A 15,468-nucleotide genomic window follows, 5' to 3' on the forward strand; every position below is an offset into this window, starting at 1 on the left:
CGAGGCTGGTTTCCCGGGCGACGGTCCGGCGGGCGGCCGGCCGGGTGCCGCCATGGCGAGCGTGCACGAGAGCCTCTACTTCAACCCGATGATGACGAACGGCGTGGTGCATGCCAACGTCTTCGGCATCAAGGACTGGGTCACCCCATACAAGATGGCGTTGCTGGTGCTCCTGAGCGAGCTGGGCCGCGCGGGCGCGCAGCTCGGCCTGCTGGAGCGGCGGCGGCTCAACCGGCTGCTGCTGCCGCTGCTGCAGGTCACGGACGGGCCCGGGTCTAGGCCTAGCCCTGAGGGGGAGGGAGGGCGACCCCGAGGGTCTGCTTCCCTTGTGGCCTGTTGCGACATGTCGTTCTCCTCCTCAGGGCCCTGACATGCCGCTGTCGCGACTGCGCAAGGCCATCGAGGAGTCCTGCCCGCACCTGGCCAGCTCCGTGCACATCAGGTGGGCGCCGAGGCCGCCCCTCCCCGCCGCAGGAAACCCTTAAGCCGGCTCTGTGCAATCGGGGAGGGGGAGGCGGGCTGCTGTAGATCGGCTCGTAGTGGAGGGGGGCGCGGAGTCGTTGTGAGTCGTGTCTCCCTGCGGCTGGAGGCTGAGGAGCTGCTTCCTTGTTTGATTAATGCCATCCCTCCTGTCGTTTCTGCGTTTTGTGTTGGAAAGGTGAAAAAGCTGCCGCTACAATCAATAATTCTGTTAAAGATGATAAAGCTGTTACATGCTTGCTCTGTATTGTCTATATCTACTCTGATATCTATCAAGAAGGGCTCTGAAATGTGTAAATGTATAGTTTAAAAAGTTATACATTTGGAGCAAAAATATACTTTTACAGTTTTCTTAGTTTTCATAAATAAGTTCTGACAGGCAAGCAAACCAAACATTGAAGCCATCTGTTTTAAAGTTTCTATGATACAGAAGATCAGTTTTGACATTACCTAACCCACCAAACAGCTGTCTATTTTGGGTTCCTAATTGTTTTGTTAGAAAAATAACCATCTTTTCCAATTATTCTCCTTATTAAAAGAACTGTTTAAAAAGGAGAAAAAACCCACCTCAAACCTGATTATTATTTGGCTTATTGTTATTATTTGATATGTTTTGATTCGTCTTATGAGTATAAAAACTTTCTGGGTGTAATGAATTAGCTACCACCTGGTTCTCTTTCTGTTTTCTTATCTATGCCTGAAATAGGAGAATATTTTATTTGATGCATAATATAAATACCCTAAAAAAATGTCATTTTGTTCCCCTGTTTAGGTTAAAACTCATGGCAGAAGGAGAATTGAAAGATATGGAACAGTTTTTTGATGACCTTTCAGATTCATTTACAGGGACAGAGCCAGAAGTTCATAAAACAAGTGTAGTAGGTAACTAATTGTTATCCATACGCTATATTTGATGAGGTATCTATCACTGAGGTAATTCACTCAGGATACAGCTTTGTTTTTCTTTTTGGGGAGGTTTAAAGATTGCATAATATGATTTTTCTCTTGCTCAGATGTTTCATATTAACCAAGAATTTTGCCTATTCTGCAGTTCTTACTGATCTTAAAAAGATGAAAATTTGGGTTTTATCAGTTGGTAGACTGAGACACTTAAGCAGAATTAAATAATTCAATTTAATCTTCCGGTTATTATGATTTCTAGTCTTCTCTCCGAAGCAGCAACCTTACAGACAGTTGTCATAACAGATGTTTTTCTTTGCAGGTCTGTTTCTCCGCCATATGATCTTGGCATACAATAAGCTTTCTTTTAGCCAGGTCTATAAACTTTACACTGCACTTCAGCAGTACTTTCAAAATGATGAGAAAAAAAATGGAATTGATGAAAATGATATGGAACTGACAAATACAGAGGAACTGGAGGGGAAAATGGAGAAAGAAGAACTTGATGTGCCTTTAAGGTGATATAGTAATATTAAAGTCTTTCGCACTTAAGAGAATTAGTCTTATTTCAGATTACCTTTATACACGTCAGAGTAAACTTAAGCTTTGTCCAGCTCAAGATGCTACTCCTGTTAAACATTCCAAACTCCATGAATGCTCGTCTAGACCCTATGCATGTCCTATCACTAACAACTTCAGCTGCGATACTCAGATGTAGTGTACTGCAGCCTTGTGGTTTTTTGAAGACTCGTATACCCTGGCAGAGCTGGGTGGCCTCTCCGTTTCCTTGGTGCCACCATGTGGTAACACTTGTAAATGGCAGCAGTTCTGCTCAGTGTCTCATAGAAGATGGCGGTACCCTGTTCTCAGGCTCACTGAGGGAGTCACAAGCTGAAGGCCAGGTGCTGCTCGCAGTTCCCTTCTGTACAGCCCACAGCTGAATGGCTTCTCGGGTTGTGCTTGTGTGTGGTGTGGTAAAGCTGTTGGAGAGGTCATTTCTGCTTCCAGCAAGGAAGGATTGCTTGCTAGGGAAAATTAAAGTTAATGGTTTTAGTTTCTCTTTTTGCCCTTCCCCAAATGCAAGAACTCGCATCTAGTTGCATCAAAAATGAGAAGCAAATATTGAGACTTTTCACCCACTAAACAGGTGCTCCACTGTAAAGATAATCCTAAAAGCATTTTGAGTATTCATATATTTAAAATGCACTTTCTAAACTGTCTTTATATAGAACTACATGCTCTGCTACAGTTAACAGCTTTTGGAGACTGGCTGTATGCTGTAGCTGCTGTCCTTCTATGGAATAAAATTCTGTCTGCTCTTGCAGAACGGCACTTTCCTGGAGTGTTGCATGTGGCCGAAGTGCCTGTTCGTTTCACTGTGACTATCTTCAGAATAAGGGAAAAACAGAGCAAAGCTATTTGAATGTGTCAACTCCAAATCTTCTCTCTGCTGTTTTTCTTTTTTTCATATGTGTTTAGGGTGACATTCATACTGTCTACAGTTTCTGCAGGTTGAAGATAACAGCTAAAGTGAAATAATTTGAATTGCTAACTTTGATGTAGATTTTATTCTTTATTAAGTTTTCTCCTTTTAGTTTCCTTTCATGCTGTTGAGCTCTAGTATCTCGTAAAACTTTATAAAGCAAAAGTGTGGAGTGTCTGATAAAATGTATTTTCTTGTATTCTGCTTCATTGCCCTTGTTTCTAACCAGAGTGCTTCTTATCAGGGAAGAAGAGATATCTTGCAGTGGACCTCTTTCCCAGAAACAAGCAGAGTATTTTCTTTCTCAGCAGGTATGTTAATTCTGAATAAAGTTGAGTAAACAATCCATAACATGAATTTCATGTTCAATTTTATCCACAGCGTCAGACATGATGCTTTCTTAGATGTATTAAAGATCTGTTGACATCTTGCATGTATGTGCTCGGTATGAGCACTTGGGGCTCATAGTGTTTTATCTAGGCATGTACACCATGTGATGGTACTTGATTCTGAGAAGGTCACTTCCATTCTGACTAGTTGCCTCAGATTTTATGTCTGTTAAATGTGCAGTTTTGTTGATTATTCCAGCTGGTAAATACAAAATGCAGCAGAAATACCCATGGGCACAAATGTCAGTAAATGCACTGCATACTTATAATAGCTTGCTGAAAAAATAAAATACGTACAGTACGTGATGTTTCATATAAATTTTAGGAGGTCAAAGTAACTTCTCAGTCCCATTAGGATCTTTCCTGTTAGGGGTTGTTGAATCTAGTAGCCTGATTGCAGCAAGGCTGCCACAACTCTGTGACCCCCAGTGCAACCAGTGGTGAGGCTGAGCATACTGTCTGTTATCCTGTTCCTCTCTCTGGCTGATGAGGATGGAGGTCCATGAAATATATACGCATGTATGCTCTCACGTGTGCTCATGCTCTCTCTTCCCCCCCTCCTTTCTTCCATCAGTAACTGGTGGAATCAGTTTATCAAGTAACTGGCCCCCAGAATTCTTGTCTCCAGTTGCCTCCAGCAGAAATATATGACACACATACAAATGCATATCTCTGTTGACCCAAAGGCCCCACAGTCTCTCCTTCAGTTGGCTTGGGACCTCCTGCTTGGCCTGGACTTCCTGCAGTTGTCTTGTTCGGAGCAACATATCTGGCTCAGTCTTACAGCTGTTTCAATACTTGACTCTCAAGCTGCTTCTGCTTTCTGCCTAGTCCAGCTTGATGTTCACCAGTGGTCGCCCACTGACACGCATACTCTCGCTTGCTCCAGTTGCTGTCACCGCATGCACGTGGGCCCCACTCCAGCTGCTGGCACCACAGGCACACAGACCCCTGTGGTCTAGCTCCAGCTGCTGGCACTTTAGCCTCCCTACATGTGTGCAGAATAGGAAACCCCATATCCAGGAACAGAGTTAGAAATAGGGTTTAGTGAGAAGACAGGACAGACTCCACTGATTTGGCGCAAGGTATGGATCTTAACTGCAGTGACGTTCTGTTATAGTGTGTTTTTTAGCAGGTGTGATTTGTGTAGGGTATCTTACTGGTGTGTATAATTTTTTTTTCTTCCCAAGTAGAGTATTACGGATGTTTAGGAGGGTTCTGATATTTGAAGTCTTTTAGTATTCAGTAATGCTTATTCTAGTAACTAGATTATTTTAACTTTTTATTAATTTATCTACTTGCTGAAGAAAACTATGGATTTACTTTTATTTAGTTTCCTGATTATTTTTTTTTGTGAGAATATACATGTAATTCCAGTGAGCAATCTGTTGTATTAGTTCTTCAAAGAGAAACTTAAAACAGAATTCTTTAAGTACCTTTAAACAGTCCTTTGAATAAGTTTTTGTTTTATTTGGTCTCTCTGATCTCTGGACAATGAATGCTATAGTAAAGTATAGAATAAAACTGCCACTCATGTTTCAGCATCATAGTAGACAGAGCCGTTACAGAAATCTTTAATGTTCTCTCCAAGCAGATAACAAACTGACAAGCATATATCAAAATATATTTGTAACCCTCCAGTTTGAGTTACTTATCTTGCTTTTACTTTTCAATTTTTATTCTAGGCTTCCTTATTGAAGAATGATGAAACAAAGGCTCTTACTCCATCATCTTTACAAAAAGAATTGAACAACTTGTTAAAATTTAATCCAGACTTTGCTGAAGCAGTAAGTACCTTTTTCTTCATCCAAAATGGTTGTAAAGGGATTTCTTATCTCTAGGATGGGATTACTTGGGAGTAATTTATTCTATACTGAAATATAAGCAGATGATAAAAATGTGAGCAAGTTGCATATAAATGTTTAGTAATTCAGACTGAAACTCATGAAGGTGCAGAAACCTTAATTAAGTGAAGTACTTAACCACATGCCTAGCTTTATGCACAGGTATAATTCTCTTAATTTTGGTGGGACTATGAGACTGCATTCTTGTTGAACTAAACCTAAAACTTATTTCTTTTCACATACATTTTCCTAAGAAATCTCAGGCCTCATACTCCCATATTTAAAAATTAGTATTGAGTGCAATATGTCTTGATTTTGTTTATTGATATTTGCTTTATTTCTGGTGCTTAATAGCATTTTGTTCTGAAAGCAATGGACAACTCACATTCAGAGCTGGTTCCAGACCTGTGCTCTGAGCATTTGCCCTTGTTCCTCAACAGCTTTTCTTGGGCAAGTTCCATGAGTTCCCACTTAACTCTTTCCTGCCTTACATTCCATCTCTTCCTCCCAGTAGCCCTGGGCTGAGGCAGACAGGATTTTCCTTATTCCCATTTGGAGACATATCCTTGAAAGGGCTGCCCTAGCAGGGGCTGGACTTGACAGCTCCAGAAGTCCTCTTTAGTGTTCTGTTTGTCTGACTTAGAGTTGTCTTGCCCAGGTCTCAATGCCAGGAAGAAAATACATAGTTTTAGCATCTGCTTCCTACCTAGATGGCATTTGGAAGCATGCTCATGCTTCTGAGTGTCTTCCTGAGTGCAGACACAGAGGGAGTCATACCTCCATTCCCACTCTCGCTTAGCACATAAATACCGGGATTCTACCTATGTAGAGGTCTCAGACTGGGTGGGATAATTTTGACAGCCAGATCTTGGCCTATGGGATGCCATTTGGAAGATCCTGTTAGGGAAAAGAACTGATTTTATCCAAGATTTACAGAAGTTCTGCACAGGTAGTATCAATATTGCTGCAACTTCTGATGAGGCACTTTCCTGGCCATGCAGGAATTCACGGTTGCACCGGTCAGGCAACCATTCTCAGTAAGAAGATGCATAGTAATTTTAAACAAAAACTTTGTTTTAGTAATTCTGTATAGTTAAAGATGAATTTACTTCATTTTTTAGCATTATTTAAGCTACTTAAATAGTCTCAGAGTGCAAGATGTCTTCAGTTCAACGCACAGCCTCCTTCATTATTTTGACCGTTTAATTCTCACTGGAGCAGAAAGCAAAAGCAATGGGGATGAAGGTTATGGCCGGAGTCTGAGATACGCGGCTCTCAATCTAGCTGCACTGCACTGTCGGTTCGGCCATTAGTAAGTTAATATATTGTACTGCACAACTGAAATTCATCTTGTTGCATCTCGTAAGTGCTGATAGATAGACCTTTTGTTCATTGTGAAAATCTGTTCAGGATAAGAGGGGCTTTCTGTAATTTGATAACAGCTGTAGTTGGGTTGCGCTGGAATTTTTTTTGAATCTTTATTTGGGTTTTTTTTTTGTTTTTATTTTGACATTTATTTGGTTTCCATAATAACTGAGCCATCTACAGCAGGGTAAGAGTTGACATTTGTCTGTGTCCTGTTGCGACTGTTTCCTAGGTATTTAAGGTCTCAACTGGTACATTTCCATGACCTCAGAAAGGTCAGTGGACATGAATGCCTATTTTCAGCTATATTCTTAAGAAAGTGCGGTTGGTTTTCTGTTAACATTCAAATCAACATAGAGCTGATGATCTGGAAAAGGAATAAATAAAAAAAGTCATCTGAGTTTTTTTTAAATTTTAAAATGCCCTAGGGGTGGGTGTTATTTTATTGATAAAGCTGGCTTACCCATCTCCATGTATGGTTTGCATTTATTGACTGCTGCCTGGATGCATCATGTAAAAGGACTGGAGGTGGGAAGGACATCTGCAAAATTGAGGGCAGCAACTCTTTCTACACAGACAGATACTTCATGTTGCCCCTGTTCAAACAATAACTTGGCACATGGGAATGTGCAGGGTTTGAAAGCCCACTTAGGGGTTACAGTTGCATTTTTGTAGTGGCTTGCAGATGCTGTCTTGCTTATCCTCAAGACTGGAATATATTGCTGAAGTGCTAGGAGGAAAATATGGGCTTTCTCACCAGTCTATTAAATCAGAGTTATCTTCTGAGTGTGATATGCATAATTTAGATCAATATTCCTCTGTATTGTAATGTGGTATTTTAAGCACTGTGGGAATACTAATATTTTCTCCCTTTTTGTTTGCTGATAGCCAACAGGCTGAACTTGCACTTCAGGAAGCCATCCGAATTGCACAGGAGTCTAATGACCATGTTTGCTTGCAGCACTGCCTGGTAAGATAGCTGTGCTGAAATGGAGGTTAAGTCAGTCACCTTTGTCTGTGTTATCTGAGCTACTCTTACAGTAGTACCTCATCAAATGCATCAGTTATTTAAATATGACTGTCCAACAGTGAGATGACCGTTGCTTCTGGGAGGTGGGTCACCCAGAGCAACAAACTAGGGAGATCATGGGATGATTTTGTTGCAACTCAGGATTACCTAAACAGGAGCTGTGATCCCAGAGTACTAAGATCTCAGTACTAATCTTGAAGTTTAGTCCTGTATGTTTTTAAGAGACAAAGTATTTAATAAACTTCCTCCTTACTGTCTGTTGGATTCTCAAAGAGTAATCAGCCTTCTTTTGAGCAAACAAAAAGAGGGAGGGATAGGCTTAGAATTCTCCGTATTTTGTTCTGTAATTAACATTACTGTTATAATCAGTTGGCATCAATGGTATCAAACTCCTAAGATGCTGCTTTCCACAGTTAACTGGGTAATGGGGTTTCTGTGCGTTACTCTGAACCTCCAGTGTTGAGTGCTGTCAAGCCAGTGTCCCAGCCTAGCTGCACTTCTGATACGTTTTGCTGTGCAGCATTTAATAGAAGTTTCCTTAGTATCATATTAATTCTGAAGAGCGGGTGAGTTTTTGTGTGTTCTGTACAAAAAGTAAGAAAAGTTAAAAGTGCTGCAGCCGTTAGCTATTTGCAATGAGATTTTAAACTTTTTTTCTTGCTAGAGCTGGTTGTACATCTTGGAGCAGAAGATATTTGATAGCTGTGTTCTGCTGGAGCACTCTGTAAACAAATCTTTACATTTTGGTTTGCCGGTAAGACCATTTCTTTTATCATTAACTTTATTCTAGGATGAACACATGTGGTGAGGGGAGTGTGCATGATAGGGTTTTTGGTTTTGTGGCTGGTCGGTTCAAAATATGTAGCTGAATTCAAACAAATCTATTTTAATGCTCCAAAATCTAGCTGTTTCTATTATTTTTACTCTTCATATTTGCAAACCAGAGTTCGGATGCTTTAATGCCAGTGCATTACTGCAAGGCTCACTGTTTTTCCTTCTAACCTGTTTATTTTTTGTGCAGAAAAACTTTCTGCTTTCTGTGGCTACTAGCCTGGCCCCAAGCACCATTTCGGCCTTAGGCCTATAACACAATCTGCCGGTGCTCAAGGGAGGTTCTTATGCCTCCGCCTTCCCTGAAACTCAGTGCTGATGCCTCTGGCAGGGCTTTGAAACCAGGTTTGCTTGTGCAGCTCTGTCCCAGCTGTGAAATCTTGCAAGGCAGCTCTCCCCTTAGATAGTTTTGTGCCCTGAATCTGTTGGCTGTTAAAGTTTAGATCTGTCTCCCCCAAGATCTGCAATCTCTTTATTAAGAGAATTGTTCCTTTTAAGGAGCTAAACTGCTGACCTTGGGAGGTGAGAGCAGACATGATGGCTTGGTGGGGAAGGGGCGGGAAGGCTCTGTATTTTTACAGCTGTTTCACCATTGGAGAAGTCCATGTACAAGTCCTGTCATCCTCTTTAAGGGTTCTGTGTGGGGGAGTGGAAATTACCTTTCACATCTAACAAAATGGCATTCACATATGTGGGTGTGCATAAGTGGGTATTTAAAGAAATGCCTGGAGCAGCGTTCCTTTGTCTGTGCTGAATGCCGCCTCTTTTTCTTTGGGATTTTTTTCTTAGTTTAGAACTCTTGCTCAGGTGTAATTTGCAAGTGCAGAGTACTCTATTGTCTTTCAATGCTGTTGTTTGTTTTTTTTTTTTTTCTTTTTCCCAGTACCTTGCTTCCCTGGGAATACAGTCCTTGGTTCAGCAAAGAGCTTTTGCAGGAAAGGCTGCCAACAAACTAATGGATGCCTTAAAAGATTCTGATCTGTTGCACTGGAAACACAGTTTGTCAGAGCTTATTGATATTAGTATAGCACAGAAGACTGCCATTTGGAGATTATATGGCCGCAGGTATTTTATTTCTTTTGAACTCTTGTGTTAGCTCACTGTACTTGTTAGCACATAATGCATTTTTGAGTTATTTATATAGGTGTAACAAGTGACTGTGTCTCTCCAGTGCACAAAAATAAAGCAATCAGACTGTGATTCAGTACAGGCTGAGTGCAGTTACTTCCATTCTCTTGTGTTCCTTTAAAACTCATACTGGAGAAGAGATTGAGTTTCCATTTAGTAGTGGAAACGGATCACAAGTTGTTCCTGTGCCCCCATTTTCAGCATCTCAGTGCTTAGGCTGTGTGCAGCTTTCAGTATGTAGTACTTGATGTGACTGCATAGTCCAGAGTTCCTGGATAGCGGTTGTTTTACAAGTTTTCATTCCCCCCAGGCCCTGGCTTAGCAGAAAATGTAGACTGTTAGACTGTTGTCATAACAAGACCATAGGCTAAAAACGGTTGTTTGCTGCTTGAAAGCTAAAAGATATTTTTCTTGCACAAGCACCATGGCACTTCAACAAGCCCAAACATTGCTGAGCATGAACAGTCTGGAGGCTGTGAACGTGGGCGTTCAGCAGAATAACACAGAGTCCTTTGCTGTAGTATTGTGTCACCTGGCTGAGCTACATGCAGAGCAGGTGAGTTTTATGGCTAGTTGCGCAAAATCTCATTTGGGTGAGAGAACGTGGGTGTTATTGATGCAGAGTGCGAGACTTGACTCGTGGTTTGTGCTGCCTTTAGTGTCTGCATTGGGGGTGAAGAAAACAGAGGGTTTTTGCTTGGCAAGTTCTTTCCACAAAGGCTGTGTTTAAATCAAGGGGAGTGGTGCTTGCCTCAGTGTCTGTTAATCAGAGTGCTATTTCTGTGTTACAGGGATACTTTGCAGCTGCTTCTGAAATACTGAAACACCTAAAGGAAAGATTCCCTCCCAATAGTCAGCATGCACAGGTAGAATATTTATAATTTAGCCTGTAAATTATGTAACTGTTATACAATAGGTTCTGAATTCCACTGCATCCAAATTCTTTCCTCTGTATGCCTTGTGCTATAAGTTTCTATAAGTTTGCTAATTTTGCTTGGCTCATGACCTCATGGGAAGCTGTGCGGCATAAACTTTTCTACAAAAGCATGAAAAAGATGCCTTGTTGTTTTAAGGCTGGTGAGATATTTATCTCACCAGAGCCCCTTATGGAAAAGCTGTGTAAATAGAAAGGTCACTGACAGAGGAATATACATCTGCTTCATGAGTACATGTAGGTATTAAATGCTCTGCACTGATTTGGAGCTTCAAAGTTCTGTTTAATTAGTGCTCCGGATTTTGATACTTTACAGTCCAGAAATAACAGAGAGAATAGGCCGGGTTTTGTGTGACCCTGGGAAACACACTAACACCTGAGTCTGTAAAAGAGTATTTACATTGAAGTGTTCGATATAGTTTGGTCTTTCTCTTTTTGCTACAGAACAAGTCTCCTGTTTTAAAGCATTAGTAATGATTTAAATACAGCCTTTTTACTTAAAATGCAGTCAAATAGGTGAGCTTTGGTACTGAAACATTAAACCAGACCTGAGTATTTCTGTTGAGGACAGTGATTTAGTAAATCCAGTAATTGGATGGTGGAGTTAGTTGTGTCTAGACATAAGTATCCACAGGGGAAGTAAATTCTAATTTGGGATTAGAAAATGAGCAGGCACAGCTTCTAAAACTTGTTCCTGGATGTTCTTTGTTTAGCTTTGGATGCTGTTTGATCAGAAAATACAGTTTGAGAGAGCCATGAATGATGGCAGATATCATATAGCAGATTCTCTTGTAGCAGGAATTACAGCACTTAATAGCATTGAAGGCGTGTACAGGTAAGAAATCATGAATCTGCATACACTTGCAGGTGTGTCCCATGAAGATAATGAAAAATTTAGCAAAATGATTGCTGGCGGTCACATGGGCTTACATGTTCTTCCCTTTCCAGAACTAATTACGGCCATGTTGTCTAACCTGTAGTGCTTACTGCAGGACATGCTCTAATGGAATAATAATTTCTAGTTGTTACTCTGGACATTTTAAGAACTGGAATAGCACTGCTGAAGTTGGTGTTAATCTAGAGCTGTAGATCTGTTCTGAGAACACAAAATACTTCTTTGAAATCCGCCATGGTGTAACTGTACTCACACCTAAAGACAAGGCAAAATTTTATGTCAAATAGCTGGGGATCTCAGGCCTAGTCTGAGCTTGAGTGTCTTCATCTGTATCCTGGTTTCTACATCTACAAAATGGAACAATATGATTTTTCTCTCACTTTAATGGGTTCTTGTTTCTAAATGAGAATGAGATGTTAGAAGTAGGTAGGGTTACAACTTGTTATTTGGTGAGTATGAAAAACAGCTTACTGTTAAAAGCAGTTTCTTGTTGATTTTCTATGAGGCAAAACACCTGAAAACATAGCTAATGCCAGTAAGCCAGAAGATCAGTATTCAAGCTGTGGGACCTGATGCTTGTCCTTCTGGAATTGGACTGTTTGTGATTTCCCTGGTCTTTAAATATTCTACTCGGTGTCTGGGTTCAGGGCGTTTGTACACACCCCTACTACTGTGTATTTGTTTCTTATTTCCCTGTTCTCACTCTTCCCCTGTTGTTCCGTATCCTTGTTAGCTCAAGCCAATTTTAGCTACTTTGCCTCATACCTGTTTTTCTTAAAAAAAATTACTTGTGTGTTCTAGCCTGCGTGCCCTCCCACTTCTGCTGCCTGTTTGGCCTTTGCTTTTGGCAGTCCCTGTTTTCTATCTAAAGCTGTCTTATGAGTTTGATCCTTTCTGCCTGTGAGTTGTCCAGTTGGAATCGGAGGTATCTGGTTTTCCCCCTGCCAGTGTGCATAGCGTGCATGCACTCTGTCAGATTGCTTTTCTGCACTTACAGGAAACAGAGGTCACAAAACAGAGACATATTTCACTGTGTTCTGAATAGCAGAGCGTATCTAAAGTACAAAACTATGATCAGTGATGTTTTCTCTCTACCACGGCAGAAAAGCCATTGTATTGAAAGCCCAAAATCAAATGTCAGAGGCACACAAACTTTTGCAGAAATTGTTGATCCACTGCCAGAAAATCAAGAACACCGAGATGGTGATTAGGTAAGAAATGTTTCCTTTTCAGAGTGTTAAAGCCACTTTGCAGTGATTACAATCAGCCATTTCAATTTGTCTGTGTTCAGACTGCACTAGTCTTCAGATTACCTACTGTGATTTGGAGATTCCAAAATAATTTCATTTATTAATCATGGTACGGAGGAATCCTCAAAATATTGTGGAACTGAAACCTACTCATCTTTAATAGGTAAACTAAAAGGCAGTGAACTTATTTTAATGTTCCATGAAGACTTACGGAAGAAGGAAACACTGCATCCAAATAAATAGGAAATAGACATGTATGTGTGTAATTGTACCTTTGTGCTAACCTTCAGAGTAGTTATGGTGTTGTTTAATCTTTTGTACCTCAATGGCATCTGCTCTTAAGGGTGTAGTTGAAGTTTATTGTACAGGCAGTAATGTAATTCGTAATAAAACCAATGCCATTATGGGTGGAATAATTATTTGGGAAGCAAGTGGATGTTTTAATCAAAAGAGAATGTTTGTAATTCTTTCCCGTTTTGGTTAGCGTACTGCTGTCAATAGCAGAGCTCTACTGGAGATCTTCATGTCATACCATAGCGTTGCCTGTCCTGCTGCAGGCTCTTGCCCTCTCTCGAGAATATAGCCTACAGTACTTGGCTTCTGAAACTCTGCTGAACTTGGCTTTCTCCCAGGTATGTCCAATTTGTGTTTTCACAGGGCTGTAGGGCAACACACATTCTGGGGATCTGGATACTGTTTCTACTCCTGTGAGATTTAAGAACACAACTGTGTTGGAATTAAATTATTGATTCTGAAGTGTGTGCTAAATGTAAAATCTTTTGAGGAAGTTAATAAAAATTGAGTTTCATGTGTATCACTAAGATGTGTAGTTTTTGCATGTAATTAAGCAGGCAAGCATAAATTGGCCCTGCCTTCGTTTCTTCAGTTGTTATTTTTTCTACTAGTATTTTGGCTTTCTAGTAGCACAGTTTGGTGTGCGTTCGAATTAAAAATAATGCTTGTAATGTAATGTTCAGTTATATTGTTTGCTCTGAGCTGGCAGAGACATGGCTGTCAGCACTGTCTGCAGTGGAGAAGCCATGCCTAATCACTTCAGATACTAGCTCATTTCCACTAATAAGTTTTGATTTAAAAGAAGATTATGTGGAAGAAATTTACATCCTTGTCTGTAATGCGTTGCATTATTAGAAACAGATGTGGCTTATGTTGGTCTTCTCCGAAGAGGCTGCTCTTAACAGCGGATTTCAGTATTAGTCCAGCAAGTATTTCTCTTTCAGCTGATCCTTGGCATTCCTGAACAAGCCCTGAATATTCTGCACATGGCCATAGAACCTGTCTTGGCCCACGGAGCTGTCCTGGACAAAGGCTGTGCCATGTTCTTGGTGGCCAAATGTCAGGTGGCTTCTGCAGCTTCCTACACGCCAGAAAAGAAGATTGAAGGTAGTGTGATGAGTAATTCTCACTGAAACTGCGCTCAGAAGCTGAGAAGTGCAGACTGGTGTGTATATGTTAGAGTTGTGCTGCACGATCACTGTTGAAAAAAGTTTAAATGGTACAGTAGAGTGTGTTACCTAGTTGTTGGATAGCAAAATTAATTTGGAATTAGTTATTCAACAGGTGTAGTGTTTATAATGGAATCTTGTTTATCTGCATACTTTCACACCCGTATTTTGCAGTAAAGGCTGAATAACAGAAACTAGCTGAAAGACCATGTTGCTAAGACACAAATTGTTTTGAAAAGCCGAGGAATTTATAATTGGGCTCCTTAGAGTTGAGCTGTATTGCTTCGAGTTGTTGTTGTGATACCATCTTAAATATGACTGCCCCCCTTTTTTCCACAGCATTGGAATCTGCTATCTTGAATCTAAATGAAGCCAAGACTTACTTCGCCAAAGTGGACTGCAAGGAGCAGCTCAGGGACGTTCTCTACTTCCAAGCCCGGCTGTTCCACACCCTCGGCAAGACCCAGGAAAGGAACAAATGTGCCATGTTGTTCCGTCAGTTGCACCAGGAACTGCCGGCACATGGAGTCCCCTTAATCAATGCCTTCAAGTGATGCATTTAAAGATGAGGTTGGTTTGTTTTCCTGGTTTTTTTACAAATGTCTTTTTATTATGTTCAGTCATCCGTATTTCAGAATAACTGTCAATAAATCATGGCCTTCTACTGAACAAACTTGTGTTTTGTTTGTAATGACTTAAGGGAAAACAGAGGTTTCCACCCATTTCACTTCTATTCTGTACTTGAAATTAAGAATAAGAATTGAATGGGAGGAAAAAAGAAGGCTCTCTTGACTGCATTATAAATATGCTGGGGGGAGTAGCACAGTCACAGTGAAATAATATCTGTTCTTAGCAGTGGTGTTTTCAGAATCAGTGCTGGCTTTATGAAAACTGGGGTACAAAAATAGTGGAAAATGCAAGCGAAGCTCCTTTGTGCTTATTTTAAGTGGTATAGAAAGGGGAGTCTCCTTTAAAATGTGTCCTTGTGTTTAACCTGTCTACAGTTGCTGTTTACACTGTAGAAACAGATGGTGCTGGCAGAAGGGAAAAAGCCAGGATTCAATCGGAGAGGTCTAATGGTGCAAAGTCCAGGCACTGTTGTTAAATGTGTCTTTGCACAAAGAGCGACTGAGAAAGGTAAAGGGTGCTAAACACAAGCCCCAGCTCAGCTGAAACGTGTTCATTGTATGTGTCCTCCCATAGGTGCTGCGTGTGAGTTACCTGCTCTAGTTTTCGGGTCAATAAATGAAGATCGCAGCTAACTCAATATGTGACATGCTGCTGTTGAATTTTAGCAATTAAGAGTCTCATTTTGGAAGAAAATTTCATTTCAGATGTAGTGTGAGGTTTCAGGGCAGATGGGGTTGCACTTTTGTGAGTGTAAACCTTTTGTGGGTGAACCTTGACCATGGGGTGTCAGTCCTTTCACCTTGTGACTATGTAAAAGCTAACGTCATTAGTCTAAAGACTTGGAGA

The 15,468-nt window shown here is 40.8% G+C and overlaps 1 protein-coding gene across 1 annotated transcript; it reads left to right on the forward strand.

The window, feature by feature from the left end:
- On the forward strand, positions 1-15,252 carry ANAPC5 (anaphase promoting complex subunit 5). Its single transcript, XM_075110609.1, has 17 exons — positions 1-256; positions 363-442; positions 1,253-1,362; positions 1,703-1,898; positions 3,108-3,174; positions 4,938-5,039; positions 6,218-6,408; positions 7,350-7,431; positions 8,156-8,245; positions 9,206-9,387; positions 9,871-10,006; positions 10,242-10,316; positions 11,098-11,219; positions 12,383-12,490; positions 13,014-13,161; positions 13,768-13,930; positions 14,332-15,252. Exons 1-17 carry the CDS (start codon positions 53-55, stop codon positions 14,544-14,546), a joined length of 2,271 nt encoding a protein of 756 aa, XP_074966710.1. The 5' UTR covers positions 1-52; the 3' UTR covers positions 14,547-15,252.
- The last annotated feature ends 216 nt before the right edge of the window (positions 15,253-15,468 follow it).

The sequence above is a fragment of the Phalacrocorax aristotelis genome, chromosome 15 (assembly GCF_949628215.1).
Source record: "Phalacrocorax aristotelis chromosome 15, bGulAri2.1, whole genome shotgun sequence".
In the NCBI taxonomy this organism is placed as follows: Eukaryota; Metazoa; Chordata; class Aves; order Suliformes; family Phalacrocoracidae; genus Phalacrocorax; species Phalacrocorax aristotelis.